Source organism: Patagioenas fasciata, chromosome 8 (genome assembly GCF_037038585.1).
Source record: "Patagioenas fasciata isolate bPatFas1 chromosome 8, bPatFas1.hap1, whole genome shotgun sequence".
Lineage (NCBI taxonomy): Eukaryota > Metazoa > Chordata > Aves > Columbiformes > Columbidae > Patagioenas > Patagioenas fasciata.
The window spans coordinates 24792102-24808003 of NC_092527.1; the positions used below are offsets into that span (position 1 = coordinate 24792102).

The 15902-nt window shown below is 43.4% G+C and overlaps 1 protein-coding gene across 7 annotated transcripts in view; it reads left to right on the plus strand.

Annotated features, from left to right (window-relative positions):
• Nucleotides 1-15902, plus strand: part of ARHGAP22 (Rho GTPase activating protein 22) — a 154322-nt gene that overhangs the window by 123577 nt on the left and 14843 nt on the right. For 6 of the 7 annotated variants that reach the window (XR_011740303.1, XM_071811955.1, XM_071811953.1 and 3 more), the window contains 2 exons: nt 10479-10686; nt 14407-14539. Coding sequence is in view for 6 of the 7 variants with exons in the window: in XM_071811955.1 (XP_071668056.1) it covers nt 10479-10686; nt 14407-14539 (341 nt within the window). In the remaining variant the exon portion in view is untranslated. Of the gene's footprint in view, nt 1-4737; nt 5003-10478; nt 10687-14406; nt 14540-15902 lie in introns of those variants that run through there. The other variant, XM_065843861.2, reaches the window with a different exon arrangement.

The window sequence follows — 15902 nt, forward strand, 5'->3', positions numbered from 1 at the left end:
GAAATGTCCCTGGAAGGCTAGCAGATTTACTGAAATGTTTTATCCATTTTACAAATTGGAGCTAAATGCCATTTCCTCCCCAAGCACAGCCAGTCAGGTTCAGCTGTTGCTAAAACATAGACCATTACCTTATGCTTCAGTGGTGAAGGTATAAGTTATGCTTTATATATTGACTGAGAATTTTAGTTGGATAGTGGAGGATAAAAGTAAATGTGTGATAACTAGTTAACAGATTTTCATTGTTGATTGAGATTGAGGAAGCAACAAAGTGAAACCATATATAATTTACCTGGTAGTGAATTTTACAATTGCAGGTTCGGATTAACAGAGCTATTTATGGTGAAGTTTGATCTGGATAAACACCCATGTGTTCAATGTTGATCTTGTCTGCTTGTCAGTGACTGATTGTGCTTAGGTTATCAGCCTCTTGGGCTTGGGATATGGAAAAGCTTGAGGGCATAAGCTTGTTCAGTTTTCTGAATGGATAAAAGGAGATGGTCTTCTATATTTTGATTGTGAATCAATATCACAGGCCCTGCCAAGCTCCAGGATGGCCAGAAATCCAGTTGGCTCATTTCATTCTGAACTGGAGATGAGGATCAGCAACAGGTTTCAGATGCCGTGATCCTTGCATTTGAACCCACAGCTGGAATTCTCATCCTCCTCTAGTGATGAAACACTGGTGACAACAATTACATTATATCATAACTATTTTTTACTTACTAATACCCAGAATTTTTGTAAAACTTTTCTGTGCAGTGAGAACATCAACACTCAGCACACTTGAATGAGAAGATCTGCTGATCAGGTGCTTTCTACAGACACAGCTTCGGTCAGGTCTGTGGAAGCCATCTGTTAAATGTAGACAGGCATGTGCAAGAGTGAGTAAATAAAAAGTTCTGTAAAAGATGTTCTTATGTTGTGGGGAGAAAGAAATTTTCCAGGGCACATTTGCCCAGATCACTGCTTGCTAAAAGGCATTTTGTGTTGCTTGTAATGTTTTGTTCTCTCAATGCTTCTTGCCTTTGTTTAGAGAGAAATAGACTAATAAACAGGGGTTTGGCTCTGGATTCAGAACGCTCTGGTTAAGTGATGTTTAGGTTTGTTTGTCATCTTTTCTCTGTGAGCAAACAGCTACAGTCCCAATTTAGAGCATAAACTGGTCAGAGTCCAGGGCAGGGTAATTTACAATGCTGCTCAGTCAGTTCCTTTCCTGACATATTTTAGAGAGATGGTAAGACACCTCACACAGGTTTGGCAGAATTTATTGTGATTGAAGGATGAACACAGCTATTTGCTAACCTTTTAACCCAGGGCGAACTGGTTTATCAGTCAGTAAGCAGAAGCCTGTTTGTTCTCAAAAGATTTAACTTTACCAGTAAAGGTTGAGACCCCAGCCCAGAGCAGGGTGTGGGGACATAATTTTGTTCAGAGAAGGATCTGTTCAAAGTGTTTGGAGAGGGATAAAACTGGGAGGGAAGCTTTCTGTACAGGGGACATACTGTTGAACTCTTCCCTGCTGGGTTCAGCCCTGTGACTGATCACCTGTAGCCATTTCACTGCCAGCTTCCAACAGATACAAGGAGATATTCAAGCACACATCTTTGCTGGGTTAAAAAATGAGTCTGTATAAGGTTCAGCTTACTTGAAAATCAGAGAGCTTCAGCTCTGATTCTAACTTTGATACTAGGCCCTTTCTGTATAAATAGACCATGAAACTTCCTAGATCTGAGCTCCCTCAGACAGCTCTACTTAAGTATACCAGTATATTAGCTAATACTCTGTGTAAGCAAGTGTCTAAAAATACCCACACCCCATGGGCACTTGCTAGTTCTGTGTGAGCCAACAAGTTTTCTCACAATCAGAGATGAAGAGGAATATTTTCTGAGTTCATGCGGGTTCACCATTCCTGTCTGTTGCAACCAGATTCAAGACTGAATTTGACCTGAGGAAGATGCCAAGCCTGAGACATGCCTGGATTTTCAGAGGTTGTGTGAGCTGTAGTGAACTTCTCAGCCAGTCTCAAGGCTTGTAGTGACATGTAAAAGCAGGATGCTTTCTCCCTGTTCTGGTACCTGCAGCAGAATAACTGTGGTACTAGCTCATGAAAGCATCACTAGGACTCTCTCCATACAATGACACCAGGAAAGAAAATGCCTTCAGCTCCACAGCAGCAAGTTTGCATGAGATTTAATCACTAAACATTTTTAGAAACCTAAGTTTTTCTTTAGGAAGATAAGAGCTGCTCAGTGGTAAACTTGTCTGCAGATAAACAAATTTACACCAATGGGGAAAGAAGGGAGTTCAGTCTCCATTACACCTTCTCTCCTTGGCACATGTGTATGGGGAGATTTCTAGGTGAAAATTCTGATGGCGGTTTATATGCAACGCAGCCAGCTCTCTGGATTTTATTGCTATTCTTGCAGTATCAAGTATACTTCTGGAGCCTGCAGCCTCTACAATCCAGTAATTATGTGTGAATCTTGCATTTCATTTTTGAGAAATGTGGTTAACAGAAAGCAAAATCCAAGCGTGATCTGAAAGTTCAAAATGTGGAAAACAAATTAAATATACATATATAGTGATTGTTATTCTACTCTCATCATATTCTATAGTCTAAGTCATTATCTTTAAAACAATGCTTTGAAATGGATTGGGAATTGTTTCATATAAAGAGATAGGTGATAACAGTGGAGTGTGTAGATATGCAGCACAATATTGCATTCTTCTCACAGGACACCTATAGCTTTTGAGTTACTGCGTGCAGGGAACAACACTGAAGCAACTGGCATTCTATGCTTTAGTTGTGATGCTCATGTGAGCAAGTGTGTGTTCCTTCTGCTTTTATCTCTCACCAGAAAGCTGTGTTTGCTCTTTCTGTGGGGAAGAGTTCACATTGTCTTCATCATCTGTCATACAACTCACTGTATTATAAGTTATCCTGAAGTCTCATCATGCTTTGAGCCTCAGCCACAGAGAGGCTGTGAATTTCACAGGTTAGTTATACTTTGAGTATAACAATATTAATGTTAAGCAAGTGACTTTCTAAGGATACCTCCTTGTTCTTGTGTTTTGAGATTTGAAAAACAGAAATGGAGAAGTGAAGGGAAGAATAAAAGTCTGCGTTTGCTATCTCCTGGGCTCCCATCCCAAAGATTGAGTCTCAGGCTTCATAATGTTATTAGCAGACTTTACACATTTTGAGGCATTGTTCCAGGGAATAGCGCCAAAAATCCTGATGATGTCTCAGCTGTTCAGAAGAGGATAGGCCTGCTCACCAGTTAGCACTGGCAGAGCAGGGTCTCCCTAACCTGCAGCCTGCTGTATGCACCACAAGGAGAGAGGATAAAAAAAGGCTGAGGAATACCCAGGACCTCATTTGTACCTTTTGTTTAAGGATCTCCATCACTTTCCAAATATTCTTTAGTGTGCTTCAAATACTGTTTAGTGTATTGTCTGGGCTTCTGGTGTCTAGTTATGCAATACTTTGCTATTCGAGGTATACCTTCAATAGCTAAAAGAATACCTTACTACCTTGCCATTCAAGAACTGGAGATTTTGGTCCTGGTACTGCCTTCAATTGTAGTGTGAGATGGTCATTGCTTCAGGAGCTTTTGATCAAAACAGAGAATGTAGTGACAGAGTTTGATCTCAAGTTTCCTGAGCTGTGGGACAACACTGTCCCAGTGACTGGAATCTTAGAGCTTGATTACTAGGTCAGTATCTTCTTTGACATGTGTGTTCAAACTGAGCCACAGTGTAGCTAAGGAAGTGGTGGGCCGCTAAATTTGGATCTGAGTTCAGATGAGTGTGGTCTATACAGTGACCAGAGACATTTTTTAATAACAGAAGCAGATGAGCAGCTGCAGACAGGGTTAACTTTTTTTTTCTTTTTTTTTTCCTGGAGAGAGAGAGCTAGTTAGCCAAACTTGACAAAATTCCCCAGAAGCTTGGTGCAAAGGTTTTGGGTGGTGACTGCTGTAGATCTGCAGTCACATGAGTGCATTTTGTAAATGGGATGGAGGGCTGACCTCTGTGTAACTGCATGGGACATTGTGTGATAAGCATTTTTCTTAATTACAGGCTTTTGACTATGAGAGCAGGAGCCAAGGTGGTGAATGTTTTCCCGAAAGTAAGTCCTGGGGATTGTTTCACATGTAAGGAGCTTGTAGGTCCTTCCCCTACCAGTTATTCAGCTGAGCTATTCATCCTCAGGCAACTTCTCTGTAAAGGCTAAAGCAGAGGCTGTAAACACAAAAAAAGCTGCACAGGTCAAAGACTGTACCTTTTCCTAAGCTGTGTAAAACTTTCCAACACATCCCAGGGCTGTGGAGATACTCTCAGAGCATGCTAAGGCTAAGATGGGATGTTTCCCTCCAAAATAAGGTTTCTGTGTCTGGCGCTTTGCAAGCAGATCAGAGGCCAGCCCAGGGCACCAGGTTGCCTGCAGCACAGCTCACATTGTCTATCAGGAAGGGATCCAGAGTGTGGCATGCAGACAGCAACAGTTGCTCAGCTTTTCCAGCTATCTAGAATAGATCTGACAAGCAATTAGAGCATGAATATATTACGGAGCCCATGGGGGATGCCTTTGTTAAAACTTGTGACCCATACTTAGCTGCTGTTTATATTGGCGGCAGCTTCGAGGGTGGGCAAGACCCTACCTGCCTGTCTTTCTCCTCTCTCCTTCCCCATACAGAGGGAGCTGAGGAGCTCTGCATCTCATTGGATATTTCAAATGCTTTCTGCACAAGTCATAATTAATGCTGAGTTGCGGAGCTAAGACCAGATGTGCTGCTGAGATTATCTCCCAGGGCAGATCGGCTGCTCTCCGCTCTGTAGCGCTGAGTGAATGGAAAGCTGCCAGTGCTGGGACTCAGAATGTGTCTGATGCCTGAAGTCAGGACTTTCTTTCTCTGCCGCTCCTGCTGTCTGACACTGCCTGGGTTCTGCTTGAAGCTCAGCGCCTGTCATGTAGCGGAGTGCTGCACAAGAACGAGAGGTATGAGATGATTTTCCAGAGTTTAGATTTGTTATGGTTTTATTTTCCTAGAGGAAAAGCAGATATTTGAGCTTAGCATCAGACAGAAGCTGAGAATCTGGAAAAGAAACTGGCTCTACAAAGGAGGAAGGAGTGGGAAGGATCCAGTCTATGGCCAAAAATACTACTTGACGCCTAGGTAGCATTTGAAAATTGTTCTGGGGAGGTGTGTTTCTGTTTGCTTTTACATAGAATATTTAAATGCATGTATGTGGATGAGACCAATTGGCTCCTAGTATATGGAGGCTGCTTTTTGTGGGGAATGGGATCAGAAGACACCAGGTTCTGCCGCAGATCCATTTCTGTGACCTTGGGCAAGTTATTTCATCGATTTTTCTTGATTCCTAATTATCTGTTGTTTCCTTTCTTTTTCTCTGTAGTTGCATACTTTATCTGTCTGGATTGTTTAGTTCTTAGGGACTATCTTTTCCTAGGCATGCATAGCTCCCAACGTGGAACTCCTTTCTCAGTTGCTGCTGCAGTAATTCACATAATGTGTGCTTGGGTGGGCGAGGGGAGTAGAAACAAGAGTTAGAGGTTTGTGTGTGTTTTGTGCTGTGGAAGTATATGCACTTCTGAATGTCTGCCTGTGATTTTTTCTTAGTGCTTTCATGTGTGAGACGGGCAGATAAATGGGAGCCTAAGCATGAATGTGGGAAGGTAAAAGCAGATGCTTACCTGTGCAGGTGAGCACGTACAAAATCTTTACATCTGTAAACTGCCTGTCTGTGAGGCACCACATGCATGCGCGGGTGTACGTACTGCTGTATAGTAGCAGCCAGGTGTGTGCCTGATTATCTTCCCACATATCTTTTAACTTGTGTGTACTAAGCTGTACATACAGCTGATGTAGGTGTGTCTGGACCTTTCCCACTTTAAGCACATATGAAGTCCACAGTCCTCCCTGTGAAGAAAATCTATTCAAGGACTGACTTTATTATCTCTGTCTTTAGTTTATTTTTGTTGAAATCAGAACTCTGATGAGGAAAAATGAAGCAAGGAGCATATATTTTCCTGCCCACTGCATGTCTGGACAGCATAGCTGAATGTATAGGCTTTGTATGCCTGGAGCTGGTGGGTGAGCTATTCAGGCCAGGACAGAGAGCCTGTCTGTGTCTTAGTCAGTACATCATTCCTGGCTCACTTTTTCCACAAAGAGCCACCTAAAAAACAGAGACAGCTTGTTGGAGTAGAGGAAAGACATTCTGTAGCTCTGCTAGCCCATTTTTTTAGTATCTTTTGAATTTTTCTGAGATTAAGGATGTGGTCCTAGGCATGCTGGATTTTTTTTTCAGCCTTGAAACCAAACAGAAGTGCCTAGCTATAGATAAGGGTAGGACAAGGAAAGTTAACCCTTGGTTAACCCTTGCTTTGCTAGTAGCTTTTGGCTTTATTTCCAGCCTAACTCTGTCTGGGAGTGTGACTGGATGGCACTGGCTCCCTTTCTTCTGCATGAAGAGAAAGACTAATGTCTTCCAGCAGGATCATCAAATGAAGTGAAGCACTGCCAAGTTCAGTCTGAGCTGCTGGCCCCAGTAATTAAAAACAGGCCTGTGCCTTGAGGAGCCAGCAGATGAGGCTGTGTGTGACTGGCTTCATATTAGCTTTTCCTTGCAAGGCAGGGCAGTCCCTGTCCAGCCCAGTGATGTGGTCATATCCTGGTAGTTTCAGGGACATTTGACTACGTCAGTTTTACAAGCCCTTCTGAGACCTAGCTGAAGTGAGATGAGCTTTACAACACTAGCAGGACACTGCCTCCTCAGTCTGCTCTCTTTAGCCCTTGGAGACTGATGTAGGTGCATCTACTATGTCTCTTGATGGTGTAGCTGTGAGAGCCCTAGTGGTAATTTTCCTGAGGGCAGACTTCATCAAGGCCCCCCAGCAGATGCTCAGATGAAAGATTTCCACAAGCCTATAACTGTCAGCAGCTCCAAATTGCCTTTAACAGTCCCTTTCCAGCCCCATTCCAAAGATAGCTCTTAGTTTCCTCCTTCTCTGAACCCTAACACTAATCTCCTTTTCTAAGGCACACAAAAGCTCTGCAGCCATTGCACAGATGAACAGTTTCTCCAAAGCCAACTTTTCAGCCCCAGTCTAACTGCAGGTCTCTGCTTTCTCTCGCTAAACCCCAACCCTAATGCTCTTATTGCCAAATAACATGGCCTAGGAACATTCTTTCTTCTGAGCAGTGGCTGGAGGGGTGGTCCTTGTCTATGTCTCAGCAAAAAAAAAAGTAGGGCTAGGATAGAAAGAAAGAGAGAAAGAGAGAGACAGAAAGAGAAAGAAAGAGCGAGCGAGCTGCAGTGTAATTTGGGCTGCAAAGGGAAAGTTGCAGTTACCAACAGACTTAGCTTGGGCAAAATACTTTGGCTATGCAATGCTTGGTGACCTTTTGTAGCAGTTCTCTGAAAAATTAGGGTTCAGGATTGAGGGAAAGAGAAAATATAGATCTGCAATTGGAGTAGGGCTGAAGTGAGGCTGCCAAACCAAGGTGGGAGGCAGCCAAGAAAGCTGGGCTGGGAGAAGACTTTCCACCCTGGCAATGGCTTCAGGGTCTTTTCTTCCCCTCAGCAAAAAGCAATCTGTGAGGACTGTGTGATCCTACCTGCACAGACCTTAGGCACGCACTGTCACACAACAAGAAACCCTTGCTAGTGCCAGCTTCTTTCACTCATCATATAATAGATCAGCTTCATCCTCAATCACATCAGTCTTGGCTTCATGGCTGTTTTTTCTTGTTACCTACTTGAAATGGTGTGAAGAGAGGTGAGCAGTATTGCAGTGGAAGAATATTACAGTGCCTTTTTTTTCCTCCAAAGATTGCTGTTTCCATCCAGAAGAAAAAGGTATTTCCAACCTCCGTGCCTGAGAGGGGGAAAGACAAGGTCCCCAGCATCTTGTTCTGTAGCAGACGCCCATAGTAACGTTAACAGTGTGCTCATGAAAGGTCCATTTGCTATACCTTCTGAATCTCAAAGAAGGTCACCCATCTGTCTCTGTTATCTTAGTGTCACATTCCTTAGCCTCTGTGTCAGTGGTCTCTGTTTGGCTGCAGTCAACTTGTTACCCAGGAGTCACTGACGGGTTGATTTTATCTACAGAAAGATACTGCTGTTGCGATTCAGGTTGACTGAGAAGGCAAGGACTGATGTTGCCTGAAATGTAGTAGAGCACATTGCTGACCACAGAGCAGCCAGTGCTAGGGAAAAGCAGACAAAGCTTCACACTGAAAGTGGAGATGATGAATGCAGTTGTTCTGTGTGTGCTTGTGTATACGTGTGTCTGACACTGCCTTTGTCCTTGCTCTGAGTTAAGTCTAGAGCACCAGAACATGAGCTTCTGGAAAAACATTCTCTCTGTACTCTATATCTGGAGAATGCAGGGCATTTACCTCTTTCCCAGAGGCTTCTCTAGACCAGCCCTTTAGGAAACAGGGATCTGATTCAACAAGTAGACATTCAAGAAAAGAGGGCTGCTACCCTGTAATTGCCCTGACATTTGCTGTGGCTTAACCTCTTGCATCTAGAGGAGTGAATACCATGTATCACTTTAAGGAAGTAGATGGGTTTGGTCGGAAGAAGCCTAGCTCAAAGATTGGTGATAGGATATGGAGTTTTCTGTCTCTAAGGTGCACAACCTGGGGTCTGACCCAAGCTTGCTGTAACTAATGCTGAAGGACCTTACTTTGCATTGGGCTGTGGCCCAGAATCAAACATTCAGCTTGGAGGAAGAAGGAGAAATGGTCAGTAGCAGAATAGCATGAAGGTGGTTAGACAGGACACATGTTCCTGCTCAGCCTTTCAGAGCTGAGTGATCTGCACTGTAGCTTGCAACTCTTGTTAGCTGGATCATTCCCATGTGTATTTATGATGATATGCAATTTTCAGAGTTACTCCCCCACAAGCAGGATCAGCAGAGAGGCTGAGAGATTAATCGGCCATGGAGACTTCACTTTTTCAGCTATGATCTGGATTCGCAAGTTATCTGAGGAACTGGGCTGAAAAGACTTCTCTTTCATGGCTGCCTATCCTCTGAAGGTGCTCTGGAAACCCTTGAACAATGCTGACCCCACGTACCAAGCAGTTCTGCTGTACTCAATTGTGACAGCATGGATTACATGATGAAATTGCAAAGCAATCTGTTCAAAAGCAGGAAGAGATTCCCTGTCCTAGAATGTGACTTCAGAGACCCCTCCCCCTCAGTGAAAATTCAAAGAGATTAAAAACAAAAACAAGTAAAACCTTTACTCTGCAAGAAAACCAGTATTTACAGTGATAAAGATAAGTCACTCCCATGCTCCAGGGCATGCCCCCCTACCAGGATAAGGAGGGAATTTCCTTTGAGACTCTTCATGGCACTCCAGCTCTGATAATGTAATGCACTTGTGTAGGTTGGGGTGTAAGGAAGGTTTCTGTCTTCTGATGTGCAGGGAAAGGAAATTGGTCTTTGAGTTCCTTCTCCTCTCCCCCACACTTTGTAGTGTGCTAGAGTGATGGTTTCAAAACACAACCCAGTGGCTGTCCTTTGAGACTGAACAGTTTCCTAGTGGCAGGTATTGAGGTAAGACCTCCGGGTCTTACAGCTGGAGCCCCTTCTGTGCTGTTGAAAAGATCTCGTGCCAATAGTGGTATTGCCCAGGAACTCCAGTGTCTCTGAAGAGAGAGACGGTGCTTCATACTTTGGTGATACACGTCTACAATAGATGTGACTTAAGAATTACCTAGGCCACTCTGGTTTTAGAGTATCTGATGCTTCTGATATTTTCAAGGTGCAGGAAGTACAGTACACACATTTTAGTGGGAAGGGCAATGTACTTTGCATGCATTTTACTCTGTTTTAATTTTTATTCAGCAATTTTAATTAAAGGAAAAATAGAAATGCAAAGCTTGCAGGTTGGCAAGGGATTTTCACAGTAGCCAGTTTTTGTGCTGACAACTGTATTCCGTCATGTTAGCAATCCCCTGCTAGCAGGATTGCTGCCTGTTGGGCTGGGCAGCTGCAAACTGTTGAAGGGCAACTGTGTGACAGCTGAGAGGTGGGTACAAGCAGAAAGGAATTGTGTCCTGTAAAGTCAGTGTAGCCTTTGCTTTGGTATTCTTGGGATAGAAAATGCAATGGAAGTATAATTCAATACAGCTGCAGATAACCATTAAACATAATCTTAACCCCACCTTCTTTGTGTATAATGAGATACAAACTGGCTTAGGGCAGAGGATAGTTCAAAGCACTCTTAAGCAGGAAAAAACAAATAAACAAACACTTAGCACATAATTCTTGATTTAAAAAATAATTTTATCTTTCTCAGTCTGTTAGAAACTGGACTTTCACACGGGTTCACCCCCTTCATGTGAAAGTTTCCCTCATTGTATGCCCTGAGCAATAGCTCAAGAAGAGTTTAAGCTGACACCCAGATGTGTCTCTTGCTCTCTGTTGGCAGGGATCTTTGGACAGCGGTTGGAGGACACCGTACAGTATGAGAGGAAGTATGGCCAGCGCTTGGCCCCACTGCTGGTGGAACAGTGTGTGGATTTTATTCGGGAGCGAGGTCTTACAGAGGAAGGGCTGTTTCGGATGCCTGGCCAAGCCAACCTTGTCAAAGATCTGCAAGATTCTTTTGACTGTGGAGAGAAGCCCCTTTTTGACAGGTGAGTTGACATCACCAACTTCAGGCTAGTTTATCTATGACATGTAAAATCTGACAGGAATGGCCTTGCAGCAGCTATCCTAGCTTACATGTTCTTTCCACACCATCAATCTCTGAATTCGAAGTGCTGCTGGGGCTTTCTGCTGCATGGTGTTGGGAGCAGAGACCTTCATCCAGCTAAGTGCTTGAGCAGAGGGAGAAATTGTGCCTGTTAGCCTAGATGAGGCTACTCCAGTGTTGATGTAATTACTCCTGGCCTGGTAGAATGGCTACCTGCCTTTTTGCTCTACCGACCATGTCAATGTCAGAGAGCAGCAAGGGCTAGCTGGTCTGCAAAACAAGGTGAGCCAGGAACCAAGTGTGGTAACAAGGCTGGTAGAGGCACGGATATAGAGTCCAGTGATCACCAGGCACATCCATAGTGACGAGGCATGGCAAAGATCAGGCTTAGTAATCTGTCCATGAGTCAGGGTCCAGGTCCAGATCAACAGGGTCTGTAGCCAGGCACAGACATGGCTGTGAGGCAGTGAGAGTTGTAGCTCTGACACGGGATGAATGGTAGAGGCTCAGCTTAATATTGGCTCCCATGGGAACAGTGTAAGCCCTGGCTCAGAGTGCTCCATCCAAGGTCAGCAAGGGAAGGGCAGCAGCTCTCAGCTGTGCTATCTCTATGTTGGCCCTGAGCCCAGGCAGTCGAATCATCAGGAAGGTGCCCTTGCAGCCAAATCCTGTCCATACTCTGTAATTAACATTTCCTTCCCTCTCTCATACCTACATGCTACTCAGAGTGAAGGTTGGCATTGTGCTAACCTAAACAGTGCTTTGAGAAATGAGCTTTGATCCTAACAGAGACCTTGAACTCCATGGATATTTGGATCAAAGGCTATTGTGCAGATCTGGCTCAATCTCTGTACGAAGTCCAGAAGTTGGAATCAGATCTGGGATCCTAACTTGGAGACCTGGCTCCATTTTTTGCTGGACCTCACTAGTACCACTTTGTCAGGTGATGCAGGCAGCACCTGGTGTGTTGCCAGCACATTAACCAAAAGGTCACTTCCCCTGGACATGCAGCCAGTCTTGACATTGCCAATTGCATCTCTGCCTACTGTTGCAGGATGAGCTAGTGCTCTCCTGCATAGGCAGCACAGTGTTTGGTATCATCCTGGGAAGAATATCCTTTGAGTTTATTTGGAACATTCTTCTAATTCTTCCCTCCCTTCAGCTTCCCAGACCACCCATCCTTCTGTCTTTGATTCTTAACCACAGTCAGTATTTGCTCCCTAAATGGAAGTGTCAAATATTTAGAGTTATTTCCATGAAAAAATAAAGTTTGAAATCATCAAATTGTCTGACTTCTTTTCTTACACAAAACCTTTGTTGTTTTGTTTTGTGTTTTTTGTTTGTTTGCTTGTTTGTTTTCTTGAATGTCTGGGTGTTCTGATTCTGAATTAGAATTATCTTACTTCATGTGAACGTCAGCAAAGTTATTTTGGAAAATGCTCACATTCTGAAACAGGAGTATCTATGGTAGGAATTAATTAGGAATGACAGTTTCATTTTCAGGTTTACCTTACTAACCATGCTAACTTCATTATCTTTAAGATAAACCAAGCCTCCTCCCAGCATTTTTAAAGTAGAAAACAACTTTATTTCCATAGGCATTTGCACTGGCTAAATAGTTCAGTGCTAAGTCTCACTTTTCACAGGGGCAGTAAAGATCTCCATGAAGGAATGCCTGTGTTTTGGGTAGCTGATTTGAAATGTGATAACTGAAGGTTTAGTACAGAATTAAAGGAGGCAAGCCTAGGGGTACCTGAGTAGTGTGAGGGTTGAGAGTGCCCAAGTCATTGCCTTCTGCTCTTTCCACCATGTCCACCGTGACTTTGTAGGCTCAGTGCTCTGGTCTTTGATATGTATAGGCACAGACAGTGAGAAGGGAGAGGCAGTTCCACCCTGGCTGAGATAAATAAATGCTTCTCCTCCTAATAAGCATAATTTTCTCTATGTGTAACTAAAACTATCTGTGTATGGCCTACGACACTTAAGCAGTGGCAAATGTTTTCTGCAAGTGTGAAATCCAGATGCTTGTTTTGAAATCAGGCGCAGTGAAAGGGATTTTTTTTTTTCCCTTTTTTTCCTTCCTGGTTGCAGTCAGTGCTTTTAGATGTCTTTTGCATCTACCGTGATCTTTTAAATGCTAGAGTCTGCATGCCCCAAGGTGGATCAGATCTCTGGGATGACTGATAGTTGAAATATTTATTTTTAAAATGCTTGCTTTTCCAATTTGTGTTTTAAATGCATGTGGATATTCTTACGAAAGATCAGGTGTTGCTGTTTTGGAAGCACCTACGGCAGTCTGCTCCTGTTGCACTTCCATGCCACTGAAAGTTTGGCTGGATTTCACATGGCTTTGTGGATGAAAGAATAACTGCAGCCAGTGCCTTGAAGCTGTAGTCTGGGCTCTGCTTCTGAATGATACTCATATCCACTATCCACGCCTGAAACTCCACACCAAGAAAGAAAAAAAGAATAGTGGTACTGACCTCATTTGTAAAGCATTTATAATCAACTGAAGAAAACCACTATGTGAAACAGCAGTATTCTCAAATATGATGAAGCTGTTTGTAGGAACAGCAGTATCAGGATTAGTAGCAAGTGGTAGCTGCTGGCAGCTTTCTATTGTCATTTTTCCTGTTTTGTTTTAGCTGTGTGTTCCAAAAATGCTCAAAAACATATGTGCAGAAGAGATTCAGCTTTTATATAGAGATGACGATTTGAAGCTCTGTTTGAAGCCCATGGTTCTGATGTGTTTTTCTCAGAGTTTTTTAAAGACTATCAGATCAATGGTGGGTAGTGGGGAGCTGGTGATAGAATCTGTTTAGACTTCCAACAGTCAAAACCTTTGAGAAGATCATCTGCAGAGATTAATATGGTTGTACAACAGGAGACTTGAAATTAGGAGAGGTATTGCTATACATCAAAAGCTGAATAGGAAATGGAAAGGGAAGAACAGGTGCATCTTCATCATTGGATCTGACACTTCAACCCTAACTAAAAGCAAAGGAGAGAGAAGAGGAAAAAGCAGTTCCTGGAGTGTGAGAGAAAAGCTGATAAGCCAGCATAACAGATGGGCTTAGAAATGCCAGATAGCCCAGCCTGGGAGAGGAAACGTGACCCACAAGCCAGGTAGCCGTGTCAACTAGCAATAGCAGGCCTGGAGGAAATACTCTTTCCTCCATTCCTTTCTGAATGATTGATTAGGACACTTGGGAGCCTGGTCCATTGGACATGGGTGGGTGCTGGCTGGGGAGAGTATCAGGCAGTAGGGATCAGTGAGAGAATGAGAAGTTCTGTTTGATTGCACGAGGATGCAGAGGTCTATTGTTAGTGCTATGTGATCACTGTGCACTTGCCTGGACTGTATCACTCACATTCCTGATCCACACTGGCTGAAGAACCACTGCCTTAAGTAGTATCATGGACATAACCCTTCCATTACCTGTACTGCCTGAGATGCATTTATATCTTGATAAAACTGGAGACTTCCCTTGTTCTCAGGTGAACTCTCCTGCCTAATACAAACATGTGGCAGAACAGCTTCCTTCCGTGTGCCTACTTTGTCCCTGTCCCTAAGAGAGACCCTTGATGTATCCCCAGCAAAAGGCATAAATCTTTGGGGTAGCATGTCTTACTAAATTTCCTTCCCTCTTCTCTATTGCAGCAACACAGATGTTCACACTGTGGCGTCCCTCCTGAAGCTTTACCTTCGAGAGCTGCCAGAGCCTGTCATCCCCTTTGCCAAATATGAAGACTTTCTTTCTTGTGGACAGCTACTCTCAAAAGATGAGGGAGAGGTCAGTGATCCTACTAGTCTACCTCCTTCTACCTCGAAGGTTGTTCCCAAGACTCAATGTAGTACAGCTTTCTTCTCATTACTCTTCAGTCCTGATTTAAATCAACAAAGTTCCTGGGAACCTTCCCCTGAATTTTCCTGAAGCCATGAATTGGGCATTAATATCACAGGCTCTTGCTTGAAGCAGGATCTTTTGTGAAGTCAGTCTTATAGGCTGATGCTTCTTTCTTCTGAACAAAGCTGTTCTGTAGCATAATCAGCAAGAGATGCAAGGTAGGAGATCTGGGTTCCCTTCCCAGCCTTGCTGTTGACTCATTAGCAAGCTGTATGAAGTCACTCAATTTTTCTGTGTTTTCAGTTTCATATAACAGAACAGCATGTTCTGCTTCCCAAAGTTTTTGGTGGCTGAGACATTGATCAGTGTGATGATCTTTGTATTTCTTGGAGGAAAGACACTACAAAAGGGCAGGCTACAGTATTACCCCAAAATGGTGGAAATAATACTATGAATACTTTACCAGAAGCTTCTTATGATGATCTTCTTTTTAGTTTCCAGGCAAGGGAAAGGGCTGACAAAAACCTCCAAGTCTGTAGCAATCATGGAAATTTTGATTCACTGCTTGGGAGGAGCAGGATAATTTACAATATGATTGATTGATCTGTTTCATCCATATTGTTCCTCTTGTGGTGATGCCTGAGCTCTTTGCTAACTGTAGAGGCACGTTGGATCTGGTCTCATGCAGGTGGAACTATGCCATCTTCTAAAACAGAGGTTTAAGGAAGCTGTAAAGGTTGTTACTAGTGTCAGCTAAAGCAGCAAAGTCCTGAGGCCTTATAAGTCACAGTCCACAGTTCTGTCCCTTTCCTGTGTGTGGCCTCAGGAGTGTGCTCACATCTTTATCTCTGGAGACTGTAAAAACTGTTCTTTGCTGAGAAGCTGGGTTTCACCTCTAGTTCAGTTGCCAGAATGCTCTGAGTAGATTCAGGCCTTCATGATGCCCATAGGAACAGGCTTGTTTGCATACATCAAATGTAGCATATCTGGTAATGACAGTTTTGTACAGATAAAAGACAATTTTGCTACTATCTGTACTCACATGACATATCCTTTAGCCTTCTCTAAGAAAGTAAATTTCTGTGCGTGGCACAGCATATTACCGCACATGGATATGCGTCTGCATCCTGGACACAGCCACATCAGTGTGTCGGTGCACTAGTGTTGTCTTTTAATAAGTACAGGTATATCTCTACTAGCTCCAAAACTTGCTCATTTTCTGCCTTATTGTTAGTCAACTCAGGCATTTCTACAGGGTGCTATGTTATACACTGTACAATGGTTGATTTAACAAGAAACAGCAGCATTT